Source organism: Hoplias malabaricus, chromosome X1 (genome assembly GCF_029633855.1).
Source record: "Hoplias malabaricus isolate fHopMal1 chromosome X1, fHopMal1.hap1, whole genome shotgun sequence".
Lineage (NCBI taxonomy): Eukaryota > Metazoa > Chordata > Actinopteri > Characiformes > Erythrinidae > Hoplias > Hoplias malabaricus.
The window spans coordinates 6,133,655-6,161,000 of NC_089818.1; the positions used below are offsets into that span (position 1 = coordinate 6,133,655).

Consider the following 27,346-nt stretch of genomic DNA (forward strand, 5'->3'; position numbering starts at 1 on the left):
TTTGCTTATATCCCTACTTCCACCTAAAGCCAAATGTTTCTTTAAAGAAGCCGAAGTCTTTTTGGCCTTGGACTACAATTTGTCTGAATATAAGAGCATTATCAGCTAGTTCTTCCCTCAGTGAGTCCCCTCAGCCATTCCCACACCCCCTAGTCTTATACAAGGTGCAGCGCTTACATGCGTAAAGACATGTTCATTTCTTGCCATCTTTTCTTTTCTCGCGTAAAGGCATGCGAACCAACACGACACACTGAGAAAGCAAGCAAAGAAAATCCAAATCAAAATAAATTCTGTCTTTTGTTTCAGGACGAAACTCACAATCCACATCCATAGTGCTTTGTAAACATGCCGTTTTAAATACCTTTACATCTCCTTTTTTTTTTTTTTATAAAATCAGTGTCGATAGAAAGAAAAGCTTTGAAAAAAACAATAACTATCTGTATATATGAAATCTCTGAATAAATAATTTTTTTTTATTCTAATTAAGATAAAATGGATCTATGTAAATATTGATTTGGTAACTAAAATATGATACTACGATGATAAATTATGACATATGATTATAACAGAAGAGTCATTCTGAAGATGATGGCACCAAGTCATGTCACAAAAAAGTTTTCATTCACTCATATCCATTTCTCCCGTTCCTTTTCTTGTACACATGTAAATTTCATGGCACACCAGGTGAAACGTTCCTCTTCTTGGGCACATACAGTGCTTTCTCAGCCACACAAGATGATGGCAGAGGTTGCTAGACTGAAACGGAGACAGTAGGTGTCTGCAAGGGCACTGTCAAGCTGAGGTAAGTCCTTTGTGCCATCATGAAGCCCATGGAGATAAAATGATACATTTTTTTCTTTACATGATACATTGACAGGAGACCAAATATAAACAATATTTTTGTTCTGGCACCAGTTCCATGACAGTGATTCACAACATTTGCAGATACTCTCCCATTTTCTTTCCTTCTCTCCAGCACTATTCATCTGCAGTAATATTCCAAGGACTTATTTCTGTAGCACATTGCCGTGGAAATACGTCATCTTTTCTTGAAGGCCCTTCCGCTCCTCTTTCCACTCTTGGCCCTCATATCTCACTTGATATTAAGCAGGACTAAGAATCTAGGAATATGTATTCACCTCCTGCGCTCCCCCATTGTCCCCCTTCATTCAACAGCCCGAATGGAATGCAAAGACTATGTACCATTTCTGCTCTGTTCAACATTAAATGTTGTGCAGATTGCGATAAATAAACTTTAATCTTCAACACTGCTTCAAATTTTCAACACTTGGCAGTCAGAGAGAGGGAGTGGCTTGTGGTTATTGGGCTTGGCTTAATGGAGCCACTCTCTCTCCCTTACTTTAAACATTCACATGCTCATCTTTGCCTTTTGAACTGGGCACAAGGGGAATCAAACATACGCTGACTCACTAGACTGGGTCCGGCCCAGATTCGGTGGTTGCGATAAGTGAGCCATGTCCTTTTTTCGGATTTCACAGATGGACTTTCTGCGTGCTTGTACTCCTCGGATTGCCGCCTTGATCTTCCTCCAGCCCAAATGGTTGAGTTCGGCGAGATTGAGCACCACACAGATGCCGCTGACGGCAAACATGAACACAAGGAAGACTGTTTTCTCTGTGGGGCGTGAAACATAGCATTCCACTTCCTTCAGGCAAGGGTATCTGTCACATTCGAAGATCCCCTGTACACTGAATCCATACAAAAAGTATTGACCCGCAAGGAAGCCGATTTCGAGGGCATTGCGGAACACTACCTGGATGATGTAGAAGCGGGAAATACCTTCTTGCCTGCGTACCTTGGAACTCTTGCCATGGGTCAGTCCTCGTGGTGCATTTGGGATCTCTTTTACTTCCAGGCAGTCAGGCTCCTCCTTGCCTCCCACACTGTCTGGATGCTGCACCAGGATGCCATTGATGTTGCGTAGTTTGCGGGTGCCTTCGCGGGTGTAGTCTCTCTCCAACATCGGATACAGGAAAGAGTACCGGCGATCACGCTGCTTGGCCGACTGGTGTACTGAATAGGTAATGAAGCACAGGCTTGGGGTGCACACCAGGATAATCTGGAAAACCCAGTAACGGATATGCGAGATTGGGAAGGCTTTGTCGTAGCAAGCTTGGTTGCAGCCAGGTTGGAGCGTGTTACACATAAACATCGTCTGCTCATCCTCGTACACTGTTTCACCCACGATGGCCACAATCAGAATCCGGAAGATTACCACCACTGTCAGCAGTATCCTAGAAGAGGGATATAAAAGGAGAGTTATAAAAGCAGTTATAATCTGAGGTATATTTGTCAATTGTTTGAAAGATCACAATAATATGAATCCACCAGCAGAACTGAACCAATCACATGGGACCACAGCAACCACTTGGCACCCTAGCAACTACCTGAAATCAGAGCAACCACCTGAACTGCATCTGCCCTGAAAACATCTGGGGTAACATAGCACCCACCAAGAAATAACTTAATAACATCTATTAATGACACCTTAAACACAGCATAAAATACTAGAGCACCCCCTATATCAACTACCTGAAACACCTTTGCATCCACCTGAAATACCATAGCAAGAAACCTTGCAACAACCTGGCCTTTCATAGAAAATATCAAACAAACACATTGGGTATACCACAGCACCTATTCATTCATTCATTCATTCATTCATTCATTCATTCATTCATTATCTGTAGCCACTTATTTGGTTCAAGGTTGTTTTAGCACCTATTTAGCAATTATGAGGAGGACCTTAGCAAGTTAAACTACTATTAGGATATTAAAAACCATGTTTTATGTTTAGTTACATATTTACAGTGATAAAGGGCAATTCTAGACCCCAAGGACACTTTACACTTAATATTACACAGAACACAATTCCATTGCTCAATCCACACACACACACACACTGGTGAGAAGTGACAGCCAAACACACACAGCATCCTCTCAACCAGGAACAACTGTCCAGATGAAAGACTGCATCAAACATTATGGGTTTTACCAAGGATAAAGGGCCAATCCATATCTGGGCATACGTACATACAGACATTCATTCACATACACACTCATTCACTCACACAAGAACAGTTATGAGAGAAGTCAATTCACATTAAGCTCCATGTTTTTGGACTGTGGGAGGAACCAAAAGACCTCAGAGGAGACCCATGCAGACACAGGGAGAACATAGAAAACTCCACCCAGATGGGACCTGAACCCAAGATCCCAGCGCTAGGAGTTGCCAATCCACCTGCAATGTGTGTTTTTGGACTGTGGGAGGAAACCGGAGCACCCGGAGGAAACCCACGTGGACACGGGGAGAACACACCACACTCCTCACAGACAATCACCCGGAGGAAACCCACGTGGACACAGAGAGAACACACCACACTAATCACAGACAGTCACCCGGAGCAGGAATCGAACCCACAACCTCCAGGCCCCTGGAGCTATGTGACTGCGACACCTACCTGCTGCTCCACCGCGCCGCTGATTTTGTAGTTCAGCTGATGGCTAATACTTAAAATAATCAGCTGTCAAGTGTGATGTATGGCTAAGATACATCAGAACCTTCCTTGTATACCTTTTTGATTTTGTCCAAGATTTTGTCTTAACATTGTGTGCTTTTGCACCTTGATCATTTTTGCTGAGTGAGACACAATGGATTTAAGAGACACAATACTGACTTAGAAATATAGTTAATGTATCTACTGACTTATTTTGCTTGCAGATTGGAATATGACTATACCATAGTGCAATTTGAATTTTACCCCGATCTCCTTTGGCCATCTGAAAGCAGCGTTTCAACTGACGTAATTTCTTAGCACTGGAGCAAGAGCATGCTAATTAGCCTTTTTTCTCTATTTAAATGAGCCTCACTCCTTTTTTCCTGCCATCTCCACTGTTATAATGAAGTGGTCTAATTTGAAAGCGAGAGCTGCTGCTTTCTTCAGCTCTAATTATAGAAGCGCCTTTTGTACCATTAAACTCAGTTAACACAGTAACCTTCAGCACTGATGTTTCACACATTAATTTGCTAAGCACATGAACACGCTCTGCTCTCTTGCTATGGCAACAGGCAATGTAGCAAACCTTAATTTCTATTCTTGAATTGCTATTTCTGTAGGAGGGAGAGATTAAAGGTGAGAGATTTGTGAGTGTATCAAGAGATGTAATTAATGAACTAACAGAACGATATGCTGTAATGAAGTATTCACACTAATCAAGGTGCACCATTTACTGACAATGTATCAATAGTGTATCAATTAATCATTAACCAATAGAACAGGGTGGCCTGACACAAAGGTTTAATGTTTTAATTGCAGTCTTAAAGGCAACGTCTGCGATTTTGAGAAATGTTCTCTTGTTTGTTTACGTTCAGAAGCTCCGCGTCTTTTAAGGTGGAGAGGTGTATTTGGGGCAAAAATGAGTGGCTGAAGATTAAATTTGTAACACATTTGTAAGTTTTGTAGCACATTCGCATGCAGTTAGTGTTCTTCTGAATGTAGAATCAGTTCCATCTACAGCTTAAAAAAAAAAAAAAAAAAAAAAAAAGACCCTCCTATGGAGAAGAAATAGAGCCACAGGCTTTGAAAACCATAACCATGCAGGTGGTAAATGTTACGCACGGTTTAATTGTTGTGTATTTGTGTGTTGTATTTGTTATTCTGGAATGAAAACAGTTCCACGCCCCAGTTCTCAGATCAGTTTTCCTTGTTGCACGTTGGCTTTTACTGGAGATTTTTACCAGCCACAACCCAAGGAGTGTTTCAACCTTTTGAAAACAGCTCGTAATTGTGAGTCATTTGCCATTGTGAGTTGGATAAAAACAAATGTGTAAGCTGCCAGTAATTAAGTATTTTCTGCATTCGCTCTGCAGGGTTTACAAATCACGATTTAGTTCCTATTAGGCATGGTTGGAACTGTAAGCGAGCAGGGAATAAATGGCCAGTGGAAAAGCAAAAGAGCAGAGTCGAGTTGAGTCATGTAGGTTCCATGCAGTGGAGAAGCTCCATTAGACCAATCATAAAGAACCACTCCATGCAATTTTGCAAACATCCTGAAATATGATTGGCCTTCTTTGGTGCCACAGTGACATCATTGAGTAAAAGGAATGTCAATTACTTGTTGATTTTCAATGTGAAATCGCAGCACCCAGTTATAATGATTTAAATGTTGCAGTCGGTGCTAAATGATTATTTAATTTGAAACTATTTTCACACTCTGGAAAAGCACCACTTTTTCTGTTTTACAGTCCGTTTAATGGCACAGGGCACTACACAAGCATTTTCAAATCATTCCTGATGTTTTCTAAACCAATTTCCTGTATACACTGTATTTACTGTTGATTTCCCTTGCCCCCTTCTTGGCTGGTTTATGGTTGCCCCTGCGCCACCTTGCCTTGTGTGTTTTGACATCCCAACCCTGACTTACTCTGTCTGCTGTACTACATCCCGCACTCAAGCCTTCAAACCTGAAGCCAGAGAAACCTGGGTCGGCTTCTCAGCACCACAAGACTTCAGTACCCTTATCTCACACCAGCAATCAGGTGCAGAGGATTAACGTAAGGTAAAAATAAAAAAAAATATTTTCTGCAAGACACCACTGCACTTTAATTTACAGAGAATGTTAGTCATAAAAACACAGCCATAATATGCACAACTGAACATTTAAATCTACAATGAGTGCCACATTAAAAATGCTAAATTCACTATATAAATCTTTTGGCTGTATGTGCTGTGTCAGTAAGGTGAGCAAAGGTAGTTAGCATAAAACTATGCTAACATTTTGCTAACTCTCCCTGTTCTGAAATAAATTCTCTAGATGTTCTCTCCTCCTTGTCCTTGTCTGCTTCTAACAAAGTCTCTCATTTCATTCATTTTTAAAGTGGACACAAAGGAAGGATTTGATCACGCTACACAGGCCTCGTCTTTGCCTGAAGCTATCTACAACCCACACACATACACCGCACGCACATGTGAGTACATCCTACTGCACATACACGGCACTTCAGCCACAGTGTTTAACCATCTTTGCAGCGAGCTACCTCTTTAAAGATCAGTTGATATAGGCATCATTAATGTCAGGCTAAAGTACAGCGTAAGGGGTGACGAGGGGAGAGGTAGTAAGTCACAAATTTAACGCATCAACAATATTATGACCAGATTTTACATGTTGTGCTGAGCTAAAGAAATAACAGTACCATTTTTGAATAAGACTACACTTAAAGGTTTATAAATGTTTTACAATTTGTTTATTAATTAGGTTATAAATACTTTAAAATCATTAATAACCTGTTATAACACATAGACAGAAGGGTAACAGCTACTTGTTTGCAAAATTGTGAACCCACATCCATCTACATTTAAACCTCAGATCCTGCCAGACACTGACCTTACATTGTTTTCTCCATCGCACTGCATTAACCGTGTTAGCTTTTAACCATTTAACCACCAAGTTTAATAAATTCACCACCAACAGAGTAACTGTTTAGACATTAAAGATAATCTGCTCTACCTTAACATATGAAATTCACATCGTCACAGCTGAGCTTATTCTGTACCTCAACATAGTTCTCTGACACTTTCAGTATTAAGGCTCATTTACGTTTGTCACTGCCCACATACGTCCTTGCGTTAGCTCCATTGACATGGCTGTTGAGTAAAAATCAAACTTGGCGGCAGCAGAGGAACTTTAAAAAGTGACTAAAAAGGCAGCGTACCCCACAGCGGTGGTCTGTGAGGCCCTTAAATACTGTGCAACGTCTGGACAGAGAATTTTATTCACTTGTCTTACCAACGAGGCAAATTGATGACAAACATTTCCAATATTTTTGGAAATTTCAGGGCATTCAATAGCTTTGGCCCAATAACACATCAGGCATGAGAATAGCACAGTGCGCCTGTGAGTGAGGCCCAGCGATTCACATCTTGCCCCCACTGTCTCCAGAGGTATTTCTCTGTCCCGTCCACATCCATAAGCTTTCAGAAAACATGCAAATTACATACGAAATGAATGCAGAGTATGGACGTATTTAACGTTGAGCATAAATTTGCCTTTTTATCCGAAAAAAGGTCACCATTTCTATGTCTGTGTTACAGATGATTATTAATGAACTTTAAGGTGTTTACAACCTAATAAATGACCATGTAACAAACAGATTTTAAACCTTTTATAAAGGTTTCTAAACCTTTATAAGTGTTTTCTTACTTTGAAATGGTGTCAGGATAGTTCCCAGTTTTAGACCATTGTCTCAGTGCTACTCAGCATAGTGGGCTGACGTGACAAGGGTGGTGTGTGTTCTCCTCTGGAGCATAGAGCTGCTTAGTGTTAGGGCTGAAACATACTTCAATCAACAACGCAAACGCCAATGGCAACGCCTGGCCAACGCCCTGCAGTTTGTCAACTGGACTCTAGTTGTAGGGAGTGCTTAGAATGCATCTCGCACTTGCACTGTGGAGGAATCACTCACAGAATAGGTTCGCTCATACAAGCACATCTTCACTTCTACATTCTGATCGGACAGGGTTCGGAAATGCCTGGCAAGAAATCGCAACTATACTCGGTTCTACTGTCCTGTAATTCATTCATTCATTATCTGTAACCCTTATCCAATTCAGGGTCGCAGTGGGTCCAGAGCCCACCTGGAACCACTGGGCGCAAGGCAGGAATACACCCTGGAGGGGGCGCCTGTAATGTACTCTACAATAGATATGTTTAACCCTGTCCTGTTTACAGACGATATAATTGCTCTCTATCAGAGTACTACATGTTCTAAGAGTGCATGTTGAGTTTGTACAGCAGGAACATGCACTTACAAAGCATTGGCATTTGCATCCTTGCGTGAAGTATGTTTCAGCCCTTTGCTCACGTGTCGTGAGACATTTTTAACACAACTATGTGTGAAAGCCATCTGCACAGCGTCTGTGTTTGCGTCCTTGTGTTCAGTATGATTCCGGCCTTAGATTAGCAGCACTTCAAAATGAAGCTGTGGGTTCACCGCACGTGTCTTGAAGAAGACGTGAGCCTGAGGCTGAGGGCAGCATTTGAGATCATCGGAGACTCAATGGCTAATAAAGGTGAAAACAAAATAAGAAAAAACTTGGATTTATTATAGAGAAATATGTAAAAGGCTTCAATAGGTTGAAATATTCACCCACTCACCCACCTGTGGACAGTTTCACACGCTCACACATTCACTTGATGTCAGTGTGTTATTATAATAAATTAAATCAGAGGTCAGTGTTTTCAGACTCTGTGGTTTAAACTAATCACTAATCACTAATCAATGTGTGATGTGGCGTGAAACACTAAAGCTGCACAGACATCAGTGAATAATTACCTGCAATAAGCGATGGTCAAATAAGTAGAAAATAAAACTGATGAGACCAAGCCAACGCCGCCTGGGGATATAACAATCTAACTGTCAGATAAACGTCAAATGCATCACTGACATTTAGCAAAGCCCCTCCAAAGTCTGAATACTGTAACGCTGCTGATTTATGAGACTGAGCACTGTTGAGATGGAGCGCTGTTTGCCCGGTGAAGGTGTCAGTCTAGATAAATATCTGATGCATCTGAACAGCCCTGGTTTCTAATCTAAATCGAAATGGATTTGTGCACAGCGCTCGTACTCCAGCTGTGGGGTCAAGGGGTCCGGATTTAATCCACGCCAAATCAGCCACATTGTCCCTAGCTGGACAGAATAAACATAGACCTCCACCTGTAATCTGGTTCAGTCCAAGCCAAAAATAAATAAATAAATTCATAAAAATGCATGTTGCCCTTGTGAAGAATCAAGAACTGAGTGGGATCGAGTGCAGAGTTTTGTTTGTTCCAGTGAAATGTTCTGTGGGTTGTTTACAGTCAGAGACATGAGAGTGATGAAGAGTAAATGCAGCTAGGGATGGACAGAAACTCACTGAAGGAGATTTTCTGTAAATTAAAAACAAATGCCAATATGGAAAAAAGCAATGTAAAACAGGAGGGGGAAAAAAGAAAATCTCATCAGAGAATGAATTATATAATGGCTTCCACAACCAAAACCCTCAACCTTTAATCTGTACTGGGGCCAATAGAGGGATTCTTGCATTAGTAGGTTTTTTTTTTTTTAATGCCATCCAATAGCTTTAGATTATCCATGGCCCCAACCCCCACCTAGTCCAACTTAACGCCAGTTCTCTCTCTCTCTCTCTCTCTCTCTGTCTCTCTCTCCCTCCGTCTCTCTCTCTGCCTCTCTCTCACTCTCTCTCTCTCTTTCTCACTCTCTGCCTCTCTCTCACTCTCTGTCTCTCTCTCCCTCTCTCTCTCTCTCTGTCTCTCTCTCTCTCTCTCCCTCTCCTCTCCCTCTCTCTCCCTCTCTCTCTCTCTCTCTCTCTCTCTCTCTCTCTCTCTCTCCCTCTCTCTCTCCCTCTCTCTCTCCCTCTCTCTCTGTCTTTCTCTCTCCCCCCCCCCTCTCTCTCTCTCTCTCTCTCTCTCTCTCTCTCTCTCTTGCCCATGGCACTGTAATAAAGTGTGCTCCTAAAAGAGATTATGTTAAGAAGTTTTCACATCACCTTATTGAGAAAACATGTTAAACACTGCGTTATTTTTCTTTGTGTGAAATGTTTCTTTCCTCAGGGGCTGATCGGTCTGTCAGACTGGATCAAAACATCGCATGCGTGTTCAAAATTCAAAGCAGATCATTTGTCATTTGTTTGGATATACGCTGTCATCAAACACAGGGGGTTCTTACTCTGTATGTTCTGAATGCTGAAGTTTTTATTACCTTGTAGCCCACACATGATATTAGGCATGGGGATCTAGGGCTCATCTGCAGCAGCTCCAGAGTGTTTCTATTGGTAAATATTTGTACCCAATGATTCTGGTCAGGCTCTGGACCCAACATGACCCTCATCAGAATGAAACACTTAAAGAATATGAATAAATAAAGGAATCACTAAAACATCCCTGATTCTGCCAGGGGAAGAGGTCTGATACGTAGCAAAAACAAGGACTGCAGAAGTACTGAGAGAAGAGGACATCTACAGGGGTTGGACAATGACAGTGAAACACCTGGTTTTAGACCACAATAATTTATTAGTGTGGTGTAGGGCCTCCTTTTGCGGCCGATACAGCGTCAGTTCGTCTTGGGAATGACATACACAAGTCCTGCACAGTGATGCTGGTGGAGGAAAACGTTTCCTGACTCGCTCCTCCAAAACACCCCAAAGTGTCTCAATAATATTTAGATCTGGTGACTGTGCAGGCCATGGGAGATGTTCAACTTCACTTTCATGTTCATCAAACCAATCTCTCACCAGTCTTGCTGTGTGTATTGGTGCATTGTCGTCCTGATACACGGCACCGCCTTCAGGACACAGTGTTTGAACCATTGGATGCACATGGTCTTACTGGTGCAGTGTGGAGTTAATGAAGATTGTCCACCAGGCTGCTCCAATTTAGCCATGAAACCTCCCACACTACAATGACAGGTGTTTCACTTTCATTGTCTAACCCCTGTATGTTACTGTTATCATGTGTTTGGCTATGTGTATGTTGCATTATCAATGTTTATTTGAGGCATATTTATAACACATTTAGGACAAATGAAGAACATTTGACTGCTTTCATTTTATCACATAAAACATCTTAATTGTGTTGATTTATCTAAATAAATAACTTAAAGATTATGCAGCGATTCATTTGTAGTTTGTTTTGTTCCCTTCAGGCTTTGAGCTGTAGTCACACTGCATTATGCCCTAATTGTAAATTCATTATTAAATGGAAATGTAGAAGTTGTTTAACTTCTCCACTTCTACATCTACATACTTCTACAGATGGAGTCACTGTCTGTGGAGACGAATGGCCATTTGATAACGGAAATAATTATTCACCACAGAAGATCTTTTGAGCTCATTGTGAGTGAAATAATCTTAAATGCTGACACTCTATCTAATCTTTTAGAAGTATTTTAAGTACATTTATAAAGTTTCCTCAATCTATTGACCTCATAATTCATTGAGATTTACATAATTTCCACAATTTCCTTAATATTAATGTTTATGGAATTCTGAGGCAATTTCACAACAGTTATTAGCTCATAAAGACGAGCTGTGTACAACAAAATGAGAAAACACCCCCCCCTGTGGCTAGAATTACTACAATTGTATATTGCTACGTCCAAATGATTCATTTTTTTAAAGAAATAAGGTTTGAAAGCTATAAAATTTCACCTGAAAATATCACTTTATATATTTTTTTAAATCTAGAAATGTGGCATAATATTCTTTAATAGTGAGAAATGTCTGAATGTTTTGTTGTCTGCAAGATGCCAAGAGAATATTTTCTGCAGAACAGAAGAGAGAGAAAGAGGGGGAGAAAGGCTTTTACCCACAACACTCTCACCCTCCTTCACATGCCTCACTCCATCTCTCTTGCACCCATCTTCCTGTGCTTGTTACCACGGCAACAGCACAGGGGCAGAAAGAGAGCAGGGAAGGAGGAGGGAAGAGGGTGGACCGCGGAGTGCTGGAGCAGTCACTGTATTGAGATAACGACCAGCCACACAACAACCTGCAGCTTTTTCAGCGTTAGCTGGAAACAGGAGAGTGTGCACCTGAGAACAGCTGATGTTTACAATCATAGGCCATGGGTTGGTGGTGAACTAAAGGACACAAGAGCACAAGCAAACACCTCCTCCTCTGTGCAGTGGCCCATTAAATTAAATTCTGTTCAGTGAGATCCTTCGCCACCTTCTGAATGCAAAGAGAGGGAGAGAAACACCAGACATGATGCAGCTAAAGAGAAGATGGCTGAAATGACTGTGACGAAAAACAGCTAGCAAAAAAATGGTTAAAAGGTAAAGAGTAGATAGGTACAAGGAACATAGCTAAAGCCAAATGGGAAAATGCTAGCTAGATCTAAATAAAAGGTAATATTATCTAAAATATTTAAATTTTATTTTTATTTAAAATAATTTATTTATGTAAAAATACAAGGGGACTTAAGAGGAGAGGGTTAAAGAGTAGGGGGCTAAAGAAAAGGGGACCAAAGAGAATGGGCTAAATAGGAGAGGACTAAAGAGAATAGAGCTAAAGAGAAAATAGATGAATATGGCTAAAGAAAACATGGCTAAAAACAAGAGGGCTGAAGGATAGGGGTATAAAGAAAAGAGGGTCAAAGACAAGGAGTGTAAAGAGGAGAGGGTTAAAGAGTAGGAGGCTAAAGGGAAGGGGCAAAAGAGAAGGGGACTAAAGAGGAGAGTGCTAAAGAAATGAGGGCTGAGGAGAAGGGTTCTAATAAGAAGGGGACTAAAGAGGAGAGGGTTAAAGAGTAGGAGACTAAAGGGAAGGGGACTAAAAAAAAGGGCCAAAGAGAAGGGAACTAAAGAGGAGAGGGTTAAAGAGTAGCGGGCTAAAGGGAAGGGGACTAAAAAAAAAAGCGCCAAAGAGAAGGGAACTAAAGAGGAGAGGGTTAAAGGGTAGGAGGCTAAAGGGAAGGGGACTAAAGGGAAGAGGGCCAAAGACAAGGGGACTAAAGAGGAGAGGGTTAAAGGGAAGAAGGCCAAAGACAAGGGGACTTAAGAGGAGAGGGTTAAAGAGTAGGAGGCTAAAGACAAGGGGACTTAAGAGGAGAGGGTTAAAGAGTAGGAGGCTAAAGACAAGGGGACTTAAGAGGAGAGGGTTAAAGAGTAGGAGGCTAAAGACAAGGGGACTAAAGAGGAGAGGGTTAAAGAGTAGCGGGCTAAAGGGAAGGGGACTAAAAAAAAAAGGGCCAAAGAGAAGGGGACTGAAGAGGAGATGACTAAAAGCTACAGAGAAGGTGGTTAAAAAGAATGCAGCTAAAGAAATCTATAGAGATGTTAAACTGCATATCCAATGAACAGAAAGGCTGGATTAGGAGCTGAAAGCTATCGTTTGGAAACCGGTGAAGCTGTAGCCTATGGCACTCTCAGCCAAAGCTTTTCCTTTTGTGTTTAACCATGACAGCCTGTGGTTTATGATTTTTATTTACTGCACTGTGCAAATCAAAATCCTTTGAGAATCTTTAGAACTGGTTTGAACAGATCACCGTCTCTGAATAAATTAATTACTCACACAGAATTTACTTCTCTGTTCAGCTGAATATGCTTTGCTCTGTGGTTTACACTATTTTTACCTTTTCCTTCGTGGCCTTGAGTCAGAAAAGCTTTGTGTCTTTTAATGGTTCCCATGTCCTAATGAGGGGGTTTATATAGCAGTTTCTTTAAGCAGAATTCCAGTGGAGGTATGGTACTACTTTTTACAACAGTTCTACAAGCTCTGTTTATTAGTGAACATTAATAAGCTTCAGTCCTTCACAGGGTGACACACACATTCAGTTACATATATGGACACTTCTGAGTAGCCAATCCACCTACCAACGTGTGTTTTTGGACCATCAGAAGAAACCCACATGGGCATGAGGAGAATACACCAAACTCCTCACAGACAGTCGCCGGGAGCCGGGTTCAAACCCACAACCTCAAGACATGAGCTGTGTGATTCCAACACCACCCTCCACCCACACAAACACTGTGTTGCGCACTAGCGTGTTGCTTTGTACAGGTCTGCATTAGTGCAGATAGTGCAGAACTGCTTTGTTCTTCTCTAACATAACATTTTGCATGATTCCTTACATTTTTGAATATGTTTATTCCTTTTAATTGTTTCATTTACCTATATTTCTTTCTTCACTTATTTGGTTATTCCTTTCTTTTATCTATTCTGTTTTTGCATTACTTTCCCCTTTTCAATAAATTTTCTCTTTCCTTCTCCAGTTTTCCCCATATTTCCTTCTTTAATTCATTTTAATGATATTCTCCCTACAGATGCTGTAGTTTCTTCAGGAAGTGTACATCTGTTTGTAGAGTGTACTACTCACGTAGTAAATAGGAATATCACGAATGAATGTGGTGCACACTTTCTGAAGCTCATTCCTCCAACTGAGATTCATATGATTTATGATCCTCAGTGTGAGACAAGTCCATTAGTCTTGGACGTCTCATCATCTTCACTCTGGCGATCACTGTTGGCTGCAGGCAGCTGGTTAGTCTCATGTGATCAGGAGATACTCAGCTGTCCTGCGTCTGTAGGAGGTCACAGCTTTATTATTCTAAATGCAAATACTTTAAAAGGATGCATGCAGTGTGAGTTTATTCAACAAGATCAGAGAAAGTCTAATTAGCTATCGTAATGAGATCATCTAATTAACATTACTGAGTGTTGTGAATGATGTTCCTCGTCTGCTCATAACACAGTGTCTGAATCTGAAACTTTCATCAGCGATTCTTCCTTAACAGTGTGATTATTTGTTGTCGCTGCATTCCTTTTTAAAGCTAAGAATACAATCTGTTTTCTGAACAAACACCTACGAACAGGAACGTATTCTTACTTCAGTGGCTGTGATTCTGATGGAAGTGGTAACGTGTTGCTCTAAGACTGTTGCAGAGCTTCCTTTAATGAAGGCAGCATGGAGCTTCTTTTATACAGTGATAGGATACACAGCAGCACAAGGAAACTCCTGAGTCTGAGATGCAGTCCTGTAGCTTTAGTTTAGTTTAGCATTTATTCCAAATCACCTACAACCTACCTCTGGTTCTAATCTGGCCTAATCTGAGTCTGTGTGTGGATGGCTAAGGGTATATACATATTCATGTATTTTTCAGTTTACTGCGTCATTTGAACAAAGCAGCTGTCCTTGACACTGTGAAAAATTCATGATGAATGGACCAATAGAACTGCTCCAAATTTACTTGGAATTAAATATTTTTATATTGACTGTGATTTAAAGTTAAGAAGTTGTTTTTTTACCTTCTCCTGTAAAGTTACTATTTTTGAGATTCTGAACGCTGTTTCTGCCTTTGCTTTGTGGACGTGAGTTTTGGGGAAAGAGCTGCAGGTCCAGGAGAATGGAAGGGCGCCCGTAATCCAGATTAAAGCTGCCGTTCATCCTCCCCACATCCTGCCACGTTCCGCCAAAATCTCACATGCCAATCTGATTGGAAGATGGCTCAGCGCCAATGGTAACCTTCAAGCCACACTCTTAATCACCTTCCAATCAAACAGACAACAGAGCCTTACTCTGGGGGGTGCTGCTGGGAAACTCCTCTGTGCACTGCTTTGTATTACTTAGCAACACTAAGTAAGATTTGGTATTTTGCTCCTGGGATCCCCCTATGGTTGTAGAGTGTAATTGACTTATACAGCACTGTCCTGAAATGAAGGGATTCCTACCTTCCTCTAAAAGTTACATAGCACAGTTTCTGCAGTGTTGAGCCTGGAGTAGCATCAACAGAGTCTCTGTTCGCCCCATTACAGCTCATGGATCATCACAGTGATTTTGAAGCTGTAATTTATATAGTGTTACTTTAAGGTTAGCTGCTCCCTGAAATAAACGCCGCCTCCAAAACAGATCAGGACCACCTTTCTTTTTGGGCCACAATGTGTGGAGAGAGTCACTCCTTTACACTGCAACTCAAACATTCTAAGAGAATTCGTATGTAATGCTTGTGTGTCTAAATCAGTTTGAGAACAGTTTGAGTTTTTTTTGTACAAATAAAGAGCAGCCATGAAGACTCAGGGCACTTGGTAAAACCTCCAAAAGGTGGAGTTGATGGGAGGCATGAGACCCCTCATCTTGGAGGTTACTGTGTCAGTGGCAGAGACAGCAGTAAGCAGTGAAATACTGAACATAGTGTAAACAGATTAATGCGACACATTTGTAATTGCAGAAGTAAACTTTGGTGAGGATGATGTGGAAAAACACTTTACGGATCATATGTTAAACTGCTTCCCCTCCAGGGTGTATTCCCGCCTTGCGCCCGATGATTCCAGGTAGGCTCTGGACCCCCCGCGACCCTAAATTGGATAAGCGGTTACAGATAATGGATGGATGGATGGATGGATGGATGTTAAACTGCGGAGTATCAGGCTCAGTGTGGAATAAAGAGTAAAGAGCTCTGCTTTTGGAGTTTCTGGTTCTGCTTTGAGTGTTGGCAGATTTTACAACGGAGTAAAATATATCTGTGATGAGGGGAGGGATGTGGGGGTGTAACGACCATCTGTCTCTTTGACTGTGGTGTGTGTCTCTGTGAATATGAATGAGCTGTAAGTGTTTGTGTTTGTGGTGGGTGACGTCCATGTGTTGACTCATGCTTATTATTCCATCAGGGCATCTGAATGTGTGAGACCCCCCTTTCACTATTACAGACGCTCCATTAATGCTGTGCCAACACAGAGAGAGAAACATGTTACGCATTTGTGTGAATTTGAGACAGTCCACACCATCCCCGCTTCAGGAGAAACATCTATAACCAATCAGACTACAGCTCCCGATTTTAAAACCTGCCCATTAAGTCTAGCGGAGTCAATCAAACACAAGCTCCTGATTAAGGAACCACCCTATGCAGCCAATACAGATTGATCCACACAAACCCTTCTGTGTTAATGGAGGACAGAATGTGCAGAATGTTAATGTGCAGCAGAGGGAACCAGCAGCGCCCCCTACACTTTAGTTTCACTGAGAGGGATGATGACTGGTTGGTGTGTTTAGGGAGGGTTCATGATTGGTCGGGGGGGTGGGGTTTTTAGTGCGGGATGATGATTGGTCATGGGGTTTAGTGAGGGATGATGATTGGTCAGGGGGGGGTGTTAGTGCGGGGTGATGATTGGTCATGGGGTTTAATGAGGGATGATGATTGGTCATGGGGTTTAGTGAGGGATGAGGTGGATGATGATTGGTCATGGGGTTTAGTGAGGGATGAGGTGGATGATGATTGGTCATGGGGTTTAGTGAGGGATGATGATTGGTCATGGGGTTTAGTGAGGGATGATGATTGGTCATGGGGTTTAGTGAGGGATGATGATTGGTCATGGGGTTTAGTGAGGGATGATGAATGGTCATGGGGTTTAGTGAGGGATGATGATTGGTCATGGGGTTTAGTGAGGGATGAGGTGGATGATGATTGGTCATGGGGTTTAGTGAGGGATGAGGTGGATGATGATTGGTCATGGGGTCAAACAACAGCTCCATCCTTCACCACTCAAGGAGAACTGTGCATTGGTTCTTATTTGTAGACCCACCACTGTGCACCCCAGGGACCCCAGGAACCACACAGACCAAGAACCCAGGAATGCAATCTGACCTTTAGACCCCTTTATAAGAGCAGGTTCACTGTATGTACACACGACAGCTTTAGATTCCAGATGATTTACATTCGACACATCGATATATTAATGTAAGATATTATTTTGGAGATAAGAGCTTGGTGACTATAGCAGGGGAGTGTTCCCTCGGCCATGGCGTGTCGAGGAGAGTACATTTATAACCTATGTAAGTCCAGCCGACAGACTCAGGCCTTATTAAGGGCTTGGCCTCAGTGTGCACTCACACCGAGGAGACAAACAGACTCCAGTCACTTCAGGGCTTGGCTAATCTCACTCACCTTCCCTCTCTGTGCTCCCCTACTCTCTGCCTCTTATCTGCTACCTCTCTCTTTTTCTTCTCCTCTCCTCTGCATGTTTTTTCTAGGGTGTTCTTTAAAACTGTTTTGTATCCCTTTACTAACATGTATATTAAAATGTTATTATTTTTAAAAATGAATAAATTGTGTGAAATATTTGCAGAGATTAACAGGAAGATTGTTCTATTATAAAAATAGATTCATTTTTAGATTTAATCATAAAACATCGTTACTTGACTTCATTCAATTTCTTGTGAAGGCTGAATGCAATCAGATCTTATCAGCAATGTTACAACATTAGTGTAAAGCCTTCCCAGAGGTTAGGACAAACTCCAGATCAATCCCCTTCATTTCAGAAGACTGACACATTTTAGACATAAACTGAAGGCAGACAGACAGACCGAACAGACCAGCACTGCCCCCAGAACCAGGGCAGCATCACATATTCACCCAGTCACTCACACATTCACACCTGTAGACAGTGTCACACTCTCACCCAGACAGTCACACACTCACACCTGTAGACAGTGTCACACACTTACCCAGTCACTCATACACTCACTCAGTGGATACGCTGTGCGTGTGAGTATTGCTGTGTTCAGGATAGAGTAGTTGGGGTTAGCGGTGCCGAATGTTCTTCTCTCCTTCTAAATGGTGACAACCCATTTGGACTGAGCTCAGATGAATGGCTGAAGGTGTCGCACTTTCTCTTAGATCAAATAAAGAACACTGTGACAGTGCAATAACCACACCATCCCTCACGACCCACTTAAACTGCGTCAGCGCGGTGGGTTAATGTCAGTCTCAGAGCTCTGCGGACGATCACAGTGTGCAGTGACACAAACATCTGAGTCCATTAGGAACTGCCAACTCCGAATAAAGAGTCATACACAGTGTCCTGTAAAGGACCACAGACCACATGAGGGACAACCAAAGTCTTAAACGTGTCTGTTGTAGAGTTTCATTTGCCCGTATCCTGTCCATAGGGGGATAACTATCATCCATCTTATCTTATTTCTACCCTCTGCATCTCCTCTTATTCTCATCTTTGTTGTTCCCCATAACTGGCAACTTCCATGATCCCAAAAAGGTGTTAACTATCCCAGAAACAAGGATAACAATTCCTCTAATTTTTCCTGCAATAATCACTGAAAATACATGGCAAGGGCAGAGCTTTTGCAGGTGACAGTAAGTGAGCTACAATGTCACATAACTCTCTTATGGCAATTAATTACAAGGTGTTTATTCTGACCTGTAGATGAGCCAAAAAAAAGGATCCAAATCACTCCAAAAGGAGGAGTGTTTGTGCAGGTGTAGAACAGAGGTCAGGGAGCCGTGAAGCTGTTTGATTCACATTGGACCAGTACCAGAGCCAGCACCATATACGGACGTATATTGATGTATAAAGAGCCAATCAGAATGTGGCTAGCAGAATCCTGACAGTGAGGCCAGATTAATGCACTGCAGGGATCAGACTCTCTGCCTATTTGTGGACACAGAGTCTGTGGATGAGACTAGGACTAGGCTGGGCCCTACTCTTATCCCTCCTCAAAATCCTACTCCCTCTTCCCAGTGTCCAATGTATATAAGGCCCTCCTAAAATATTCCTTGTTGCACGGGACTGGATTGGTGATGGACAACTGAACTGTGTCTGTGCTTATTTTTTGCATGCATCCGAATAAACCTCAGATTCTGCAGACTTGACTGAGCTGGTGACAGTCTGTAATCCACTCAGCTGCACTCTCTTTATGTTTAAATAATCTCCAGTCAATGCTAAGCTCCAGTCTCTTGTCTCTTCCTAACAACACAAAAACAAAGACTTGCTAAGGACAAATACTTAAAGATTGCAGTACACCACAGAAAGCATAAGGGAAGTAGATATATCTTTTATTTCATTTTAAAGGGCTCTGTATTTCATTCATTCATTCATTATCTATAACCACTTATCCAGTTCAGGGTCACGGTGGGTCCCGAGCCTACCTGGAATCACTGGGTGCAAAGCAGGAATACACCCTGGAGGGGGCGCCAGTCCTTTACAGGGCAGCACACACACACACACACACACACACACACACACACATTCACTCACACCTATGGACACTTTTGAGTCGCCAATGCACCTACTAATATGGTTTTTTTTTTTTTGGACCATGGGAGGAAACCGGAGCACCCGGAGGAAACCCACGCCAACACAGGGAGAACACACCACACTCCTCACAGACAGTCACCCAGAGGAAAGCCACGCAGACACAGGGAGAACACACCACACTCCTCACAGACAGTCACCCAGAGGAAAGCCACGCAGACACAGGGAGAACACACCACACTCCTCACAGACAGTCACCCGGAGGAAACCCACGCAAACACAGGGAGAACACACCACACTCCTCACAGACAGTCACCCGGAGGAAACCCACGCAAACACAGGGAGAACACACCACACTCCTCACAGACAGTCACCCGGAGGAAACCCATGCAGACACAGGGAGAACACACCACACTCCTCACAGACAGTCAACCGGAGGAAACCCACACAGACACAGAGAGAACACACCACACTCCTCACAGACAGTCACCCGGAGGAAACCCACACAGACACAGGAACACACCACACTCCTCACAGACAGTCACCCGGAGGAAACCCACACAGACACCGGAAGAACACACCACACTCCTCACAGACATGAATGATATGAATGATGGAATGATAGTTCCACTACTACAGCATTTTTCTAGACCTCCATAGTGCTGGACATTCTCTGAAACATTAGCAAGTCCACAGTCATCTCTAAAAACACAGGCATTAAAAGGTAAGTATTTCTAATGTTCTGTTTTCCTACTCTTCAGGAAGCCGTGCAGCTTCATGCAGCCACCTGCGGTGAGGCAGAATCTCCTTCTGCACTCATGAAGGCCATTCTGTTTCTCTTTGTCGTCCTGGAGCAACACATTGACTCATTCATGCTGTAAATAGAGCAGTCACACTGAGATTCATACTCCCAAGGTATGACATAATAATAATCATCATCATACGCTTCAATACGAATCATTCCTGATTTTCTGGAAGGAATAGGAAGGCCACTTTGTGCCAAATCAGAGTTCACTCTTCAGAGGCTGGTTCCTGGTTCTCAGCTTAGACTGACAAACTGTTCAAGGACACACTTTTAACAGGCGAAACAGCTACAGATTTACAGAGGTTCTTTAAAGATGCAGTTGGCATAATGTTTCGGCTGTAATTCTTTCCTGAAAAATGCTGGAGGTGAGAGTACAGACCATGGGTTGGGCTCAATTCTTTGCTGACATTAAGGGCTGCAGTCTTCGGGCACACGTGCCGTAACGTAATATAATTCAGCAATGGGTCTGAAGGGAAGAGGTCCAGGAAAGAATTTGTGGAGATACCTGCTCAGGTTAATCAATATCAAAGGTGTGTCCTGACCAGAAACACTGCTCCACAGGGTCTTAATGCCCTCCCATCACAGACTGTGTTGACAGGGCTCTGTTCTGGATAATATTTACAGAGGACATTTTCAGAAAGATGTGGGAACATCCCTAGTGTAAACTACAAATGATGTAGTAACTGAAAATCCACAAAAATGGACATATGTATTTTTTGCACAGCATTAATATACTACCTTGCATTCATCATTTAAAAATCTGTGCAACAAAACAACAGAAGCCTTATAACCTCCTGCACATCCTGTAGTGTGTAAGAATTTGTCGACCACATAAGGGTAATGAATATTAAATGGCTGTTATAGAGCAGTATTAACGTGTGCTGCCCGGCCGTGTCGACCTCAAAGGAATATTGTAGTAAAGTATGGAGCATAAAACACACACAGATGGAAACAAGAGTCTGAGGGTTAAACAAAGAGAAGTAATCTGTGTCAAGTAAGGTCTCTCAATCCTCTGTGCCATTAAAGCAGTGTCCACGAGGCTGGAGCTGCGTCCCTCAGCCGACGGATTAATTCAAAACCCACCAACATATGATCAGCCAGGAAGTCACTCACTCAGACATAAGCCACCGTAATACACCCAAACCTCCAACATACCAACATAGAAGCTCTGCGTTCTAGATATACTCTTCTGAGTTCTAGATACAGGGATCACACAGTCCTGTGTCCAGATACGACCAGCTATCTTCAAAGATACACAGTGCAGAAAACAATATTCTGAGGATGAATGTGTGAATTCAGCAGATTTGCTCCGAAAATCTAGAATAACATCTGAACAAAAATGATCTCTAAAGAAATTCACCAATTCACCAAGAGAAGCTCAGGCACAGAAAAGAATACACACAAACTGATTTGTTCCATTATATTAGCATTCAAATGAATACATGAAAATGTGAAATCATATTAAATACAGCGTAAATGTGAGATTGTTGTAAGAACTGTGTAAATATATTTCTAAAGGTATAAAATATAATTTTTTGGGGTTGTCATTAAACTGTGAGATTTTTGCAAGAATGCTGTACTTATATTCCATATTTTCATGTTTTAAATCATTTCCCAATTAAACGGCAAAGAGTTTTTGCTTATTTAAAAACAGAATTTGTGAGACACACTGAATGTGACCAATATTTCTCTAGATTCAGTAATGAATCATTTTGTATCTTGGAGAATGCTGAAAAGTGCTAGGTTTCTTTGTGAAAATCATAAATGGTGTTTCTGCCTCTGAAACTGTAAATCTGAGCTAGTTTCCTTAAACTGAGTAATTTGTAATAAAACTATTGTCAAAAGTTAAACAAATTATAGAAATTCCACTTAAATTTACTGCTCCTAACAAACCCTTGTGCCTGAAACCTGATGGTTACAGGAGAAGAAAAAACCCTTGACCCTTAACAGCAGCTGGAACCCTCTCTGTTCCGGTGACTGCTCACCCTGTGCTTTCTGTGAGTCTGGATACCTTTGCTCAGGGGTCGACAACGGCAAGGGCATAAACAGACTTCCTCACCTTCCTATCATAGTAGAGTGCTGCTGAACGGCAGCCTCCAGGAGGCGCTCCAGGATGGTCCACTCCCCCATGGCTGGACTCAGGAGGCATTCACCAAGAGCTGGTTACTGACCGAGGAACCAGTAACGTTCTCCTCGTCTCCCTGGAGGTAGAGCAGTGACAACAGCAGCAGAACAGAGAAACAGAGGCACTACCGCAGTTTCCTCAGTTCCGAGAAGGTCCAGGCTCCCACATTCTGCATGTTCCTCTCGTGGTTTTGCCTCGTGGTTCTCCTGAGTCTGCCTGGTTCTAGTGTTACTGCATTTTCAGCATGTTCTCTTTAGTCTTCATCAGGCTTCTTTAGGTCTGCTGAAGATCCAGCCTGGCAGCTTCTGGGTCTTCTAAATGTTCATATTGTTCCTCAGAAACTTCTGCTAGTCTGGTTCCTTAGGCTTTATCTTGGATGGTCCTGGTTCTTCAGGGAGAGAGGAGGAACCTGGAGAGGAATGTTAATTATACTCCAGCTCTGACCTGCAGCAGCCACTCATAAACAGCCCCAGAGTCCTCGCCTGTGCTTTATCTGTTATAATCCACCAGACACGTTCACCAGGCAGCACCAGCGGCACAATGCCGACCGCGCTCTGGACTCAGGGAGCTGTCAGTTACACACCGTACACATATCTGCACTCTCTCTCTCTCTTTCTCTCTCTCTCTCTCTTTCTCTCTCATGCCAAGCCACACTGATCCTCCACTTCAGCCGTCCGTTTCACTTGCTTCTCTCCAGCCCCGGCAGAAGGACCCCCGCTGCTGTGGTCCCACCTTCGTTCTGTTTCTCCACATCATCTTCTTTTATTCCCTCTCTCGTCTTCTCAGTTTCTTTTCTTCTTTCCCTCCGGGTGTACTCCCTTTCCCCCTCCCTCACCGCACTCTCTGTCCCTCTCTTTCTCTCTGCCTCCTTCCTTCTGACCCTGCTGTCACTACGAGCCTCTCTTACTCTCCACTTCACTCACACAGCTCCTTGTGCTCTTTCATGCTCTCTCTCTCTCGCTCTCTCTCTCTCTCTCGCTCTCTCTCTCGCTCTCTCTCTCTCTCTTTCTCTCTCTCCCCCACACACACTTCTGTCCTCCACTCTGCTCACGCTTTCTGTCACTGTGGCTGTACGCTCCCTCCCTCCTTTGCGCACCCTCCCTCTCTACTCACACACACAAATGCAAACACACATATTCTCTCTCTCTCTCTCTCTCTCTCTCTCTCTCTCTCTCTCTCTCTCTCTCTCTCTCTCTCTCTCTCCTGTTCTTCTCTGTCTCTTTCTGTCCACTCTTGCTCTCTCTACCCCCTGCTCCTTTCTCAGTTTAAAAAGGCCTTAAATTGGTCAAAGGAAAATCTTCCAATGTCACTCTCTATCTTTCTCTATTTCTCTCTCTCTCTCGTTCTTCTTCCTCTCCTCACATGCTCACAAATCCAACTCCATAACTTAGGAGACATTTCCATCACTGAGATTTGATCCATTTAGTTCTTTGAACTCGCTCAAAATGATGAGATAAATCCACAGGGAGGTGAAATGCAGAATGCACAGAATGTTCTTCCGCATGTTTCTGCAGTAATGTAGTTCCACCAGGGAGGGCGCCAACACTCCAAACATGCCAAACATACATAGTACAGTTTTAATATTATGTACAATCTAGTATATCAGTTAACATTGAACAGTGCCTTCTGTGGGTTCAAAGCAGCTTGTTTAATATTAATTCACTTTTGTAATATTAATATGAATATCAGCATCACGGTAGTGTCACTGTCACACAGTTCCAGGGTTTTGGGGTTGTGGGTTTGAGACCTGCTGCGGGGTGACTGTCTGTGAGGAGATTGATGTGTTGGCCCAGTGTCTGCGTGGGTTTCCTCCGGGTGCTCCGGCTTCCTCCCACAGTCCAATTACAGACAATGAATGGAAGAAAAGAGAAGCCTGTGAATAACTGATCGTATTTTGTCCTGTACCTCATTCACTGAGCACCACACATTTATGATTACAACCTCATACCACTTCCAACACTGGGTGTGTTGATGCGACCCTTGCTTTCGACCCTTGTCTGCCCCTTTTTCTTTCTCTCTCTCCCTCTCTCCCCCTCCTCCACATTCAGCTCATGCGTGTGTCCAGAGGATTATGAGAGAGGAATCATCGCTCTACTCCTCCCTCCATCTCTCTCTGTTTATCCTAGCCCTTCACCTCTTCCTCTGGCTTCTCCCATCCAAACACCATGCAGAGCTCAGTGTCTTTCTTTTACATCTCCAATCTTTACTCTCATCTTCTGGGAGCTGTTTTGGAGCGGCGTGTGGTCCCGGGGGTGTGTGTGTTGTGTTATCACAGTGGTGCTGATGGATTTGACCATTTGTGGTGCTTATTCCCTCCGAGACGGCTCCGGTGTTATCTTCTGTAGTGCAAATACAGCCATAATTTTCTGAGCAGGGCTGCACTGAGACAGAGCATGTGTACACAAACACCATGAACTCACACAACACCAAGCAAGGGCACAGCTTTCGCCTGGAGAGACACAGAGACACACAGAAGGACTTGTGCTGGAAGATGGAGCTTCATTCAGTTCATCTAGGATGAGTGCTATCTGTGATCCAGAACTGATCATTACCACCATCACCTGACTCTCACTGATGATTATATGAAGGCTGAATGCAGGAAAGTGTGTAACTTAATCACACTCTTCATTTCAGAAGAAACCCTGTAAATGAAGGAAGGAAAAATTATCTGGTCAAGCTCTCACCCAGTGGTGAGAACTTCAGGATCTATGTTAAAGGCCTTACAATAAGAGCAACTACAACCTGTAGAAAATGTAGAATGTAGAATGTGACCGAGGAGTCAATTATGTTCTGATTTACTATGGATGGAGAATGTTTAACTAAGTAAAGCTGAACACATCTACATAAAGTCTTCTAAAGCCTGAATGAAATGGACAAGATAGACAGAGACTAACCTGTAACAAAAAGAAATGAGTAAACAAGGGCTTTACTATTAAACATACAATAGAGGCAAAGCACGAAAGCCAGAAACACTTTCTGAAAAGAACATTCATTCATTATCTTTAACCCTTATCCAGTTCAGGGTCGCGGTGGGTCCAGAGCCTACCTGGATTCATTGGGCGCAAGGCGGGAATACACCCTGGAGGGGGCGCCAGTCCTTCACAGGGCAACACACACACACGGACACTTTTGAGTCGACAGTCCACCTACCAACGTGTGTTTTAGGACTGTGGGAGGAAACCGGAGCACCCGGAGGAAACCCACGCAGACACAGGGAGAACACACCACACTCCTCACAGGCAGTCACCCGGAGGAAACCCACACAGACACAGAGAGAACACATCACACTCCTCACAGGCAGTCACCTGGAGGAAACCTACGCAGACACAGGGAGAACACACCACACTCCTCACAGACAGTCACCCGGAGGAAACCCACGCAGACACAGGGAGAACACACCACACTCCTCACAGACAGTCACCCGGAGGAAACCCACGCAGACACAGGGAGAACACACCACACTCCTCACAGACAGTCACCCGGAGGAAACCCACGCAGACACAGGGAGAACACACCACACTCCTCACAGACAGTCACCCGGAGGAAACCCACACAGACACAGGGAGAACACACCACACTCCTCACAGACAGTCAGCCGGAGCGAGAATCAAACCCACAACATCCAGGTCCCTGGAACTATGTGACTGCGACACCTACCTGCTGCGCCACCGTGCCAGCCCTGAAAAGAACAGGCTCTGCATAAAGCTAAAATAGAAACTATAAAGAAAAACAAAAAGCACGGTTACTATATGAGAAAAGTATAATTAAACTAAAACAGACACTAACACGGCACTGAAACAAGCTAGAAACACAGGACTACAAATATAAGAATAACCAATACAAAGAGTCCAGTCAGGAGGAAAAGGAACTCTAGAAAAAGCTAACCACAGAACTACAGAAACCATGCAACAAAGCCACAAACTACTGATGAACATATGTGTTCTCGTGTTCTCGGTAAACGTCATCAGTCTCAGCCCAAGTACTGTTTCATTTAAAAGTCCACATCTAGCCAATTGTAGTTCAAATATCCGGATGTGTTCTTGTTCCACCCGTATTATTGATGCACTGGGACATGACATCTGTAGACTTGACAGAGTCAGATATCCCAGAACGCATTTCACACCAACCTCAGCCCTATTAATTTTTTCATGCCACGGAGACGGTGACTCATCAAGTATGCCAGCGTTCCAATTAGAGAACGACCACAGAGCCTTCGGGAGGTTGTACTCACGAGTCGAACTCGCTCAGTTTCTACTGCTAGGTACAGCAGGTCGAACTTGACATGTTTTGTATTGAGAAACAGCCAGAGATAAGTGGCTAGGCTTTTAAGACAGAAATGAGAGACACCTGTGAACAAAAGTCACATGACACAAATGAGGGTGTGGCTAAGTAAACAGAACAGGGAATACCAAAATACCAAGAGCCGAAACCTGACAATTAGCATGAACACATTCAGCCTCTGTGAGGTTATAGATACATCATTGTGTGAATACAAGCCATAGACTGACCATGCTTCAGTTAGCTGTTAAAAATGATAAATCTACAGCAGTTCCATGCCAACACCGTTACTGACAGACACACTGTAAAACAGACAAATACAAGAGGAGATATATGTTGACATTTGTTGCAAGCTTTAAATAACACACATGGAGCATATTTTACAAGCATTTGTGTTTAGACTGGAATGGTCGAAATATGTTTCTGTACACCAGTTCACTGAGTGCTTACAAAATATTACAAATTCCATAGAGGCACCAGCAGAATCTAGCATCATTGCAGGGCTGATATTTTTCTTGAGTTTAGTAGTCACTGTTCTTCACTGAAGGAAAAGCTGAAGAAGATTTTATCCTCTGTACA

The 27,346-nt window shown here is 42.9% G+C and overlaps 1 protein-coding gene across 1 annotated transcript; it reads right to left on the bottom strand.

Moving 5' to 3' along the window:
- Positions 1-1,211: 1,211 nt before the first annotated feature.
- LOC136676010 (gap junction delta-2 protein-like) lies at positions 1,212-22,494 on the bottom strand. The gene is made up of 2 exons (XM_066652858.1): positions 22,424-22,494; positions 1,212-2,255 (listed from the first exon to the last, which is right to left on the bottom strand). The coding sequence occupies exons 1-2, from the start codon at positions 22,492-22,494 to the stop codon at positions 1,412-1,414; spliced, it is 915 nt and encodes a 304-aa protein (XP_066508955.1). The 3' UTR covers positions 1,212-1,411.
- Positions 22,495-27,346: the final 4,852 nt, after the last annotated feature.

What these genes read in the sequence shown, in the direction of transcription:
- LOC136676010 (XM_066652858.1), bottom strand. Translation starts at nt 22,494, where the DNA reads ATGGGGGAGTGGACCATCCTGGAGCGCCTCCTGGAGGCTGCCGTTCAG. An exon ending in CACTCTACTATGATAGGAAG is followed by an intron (nt 2,256 to 22,423) that starts GTGAGGAAGTCT and finishes TCCCTCTTCTAG; the next exon opens with GATACTGCTGACAGTGGTGG.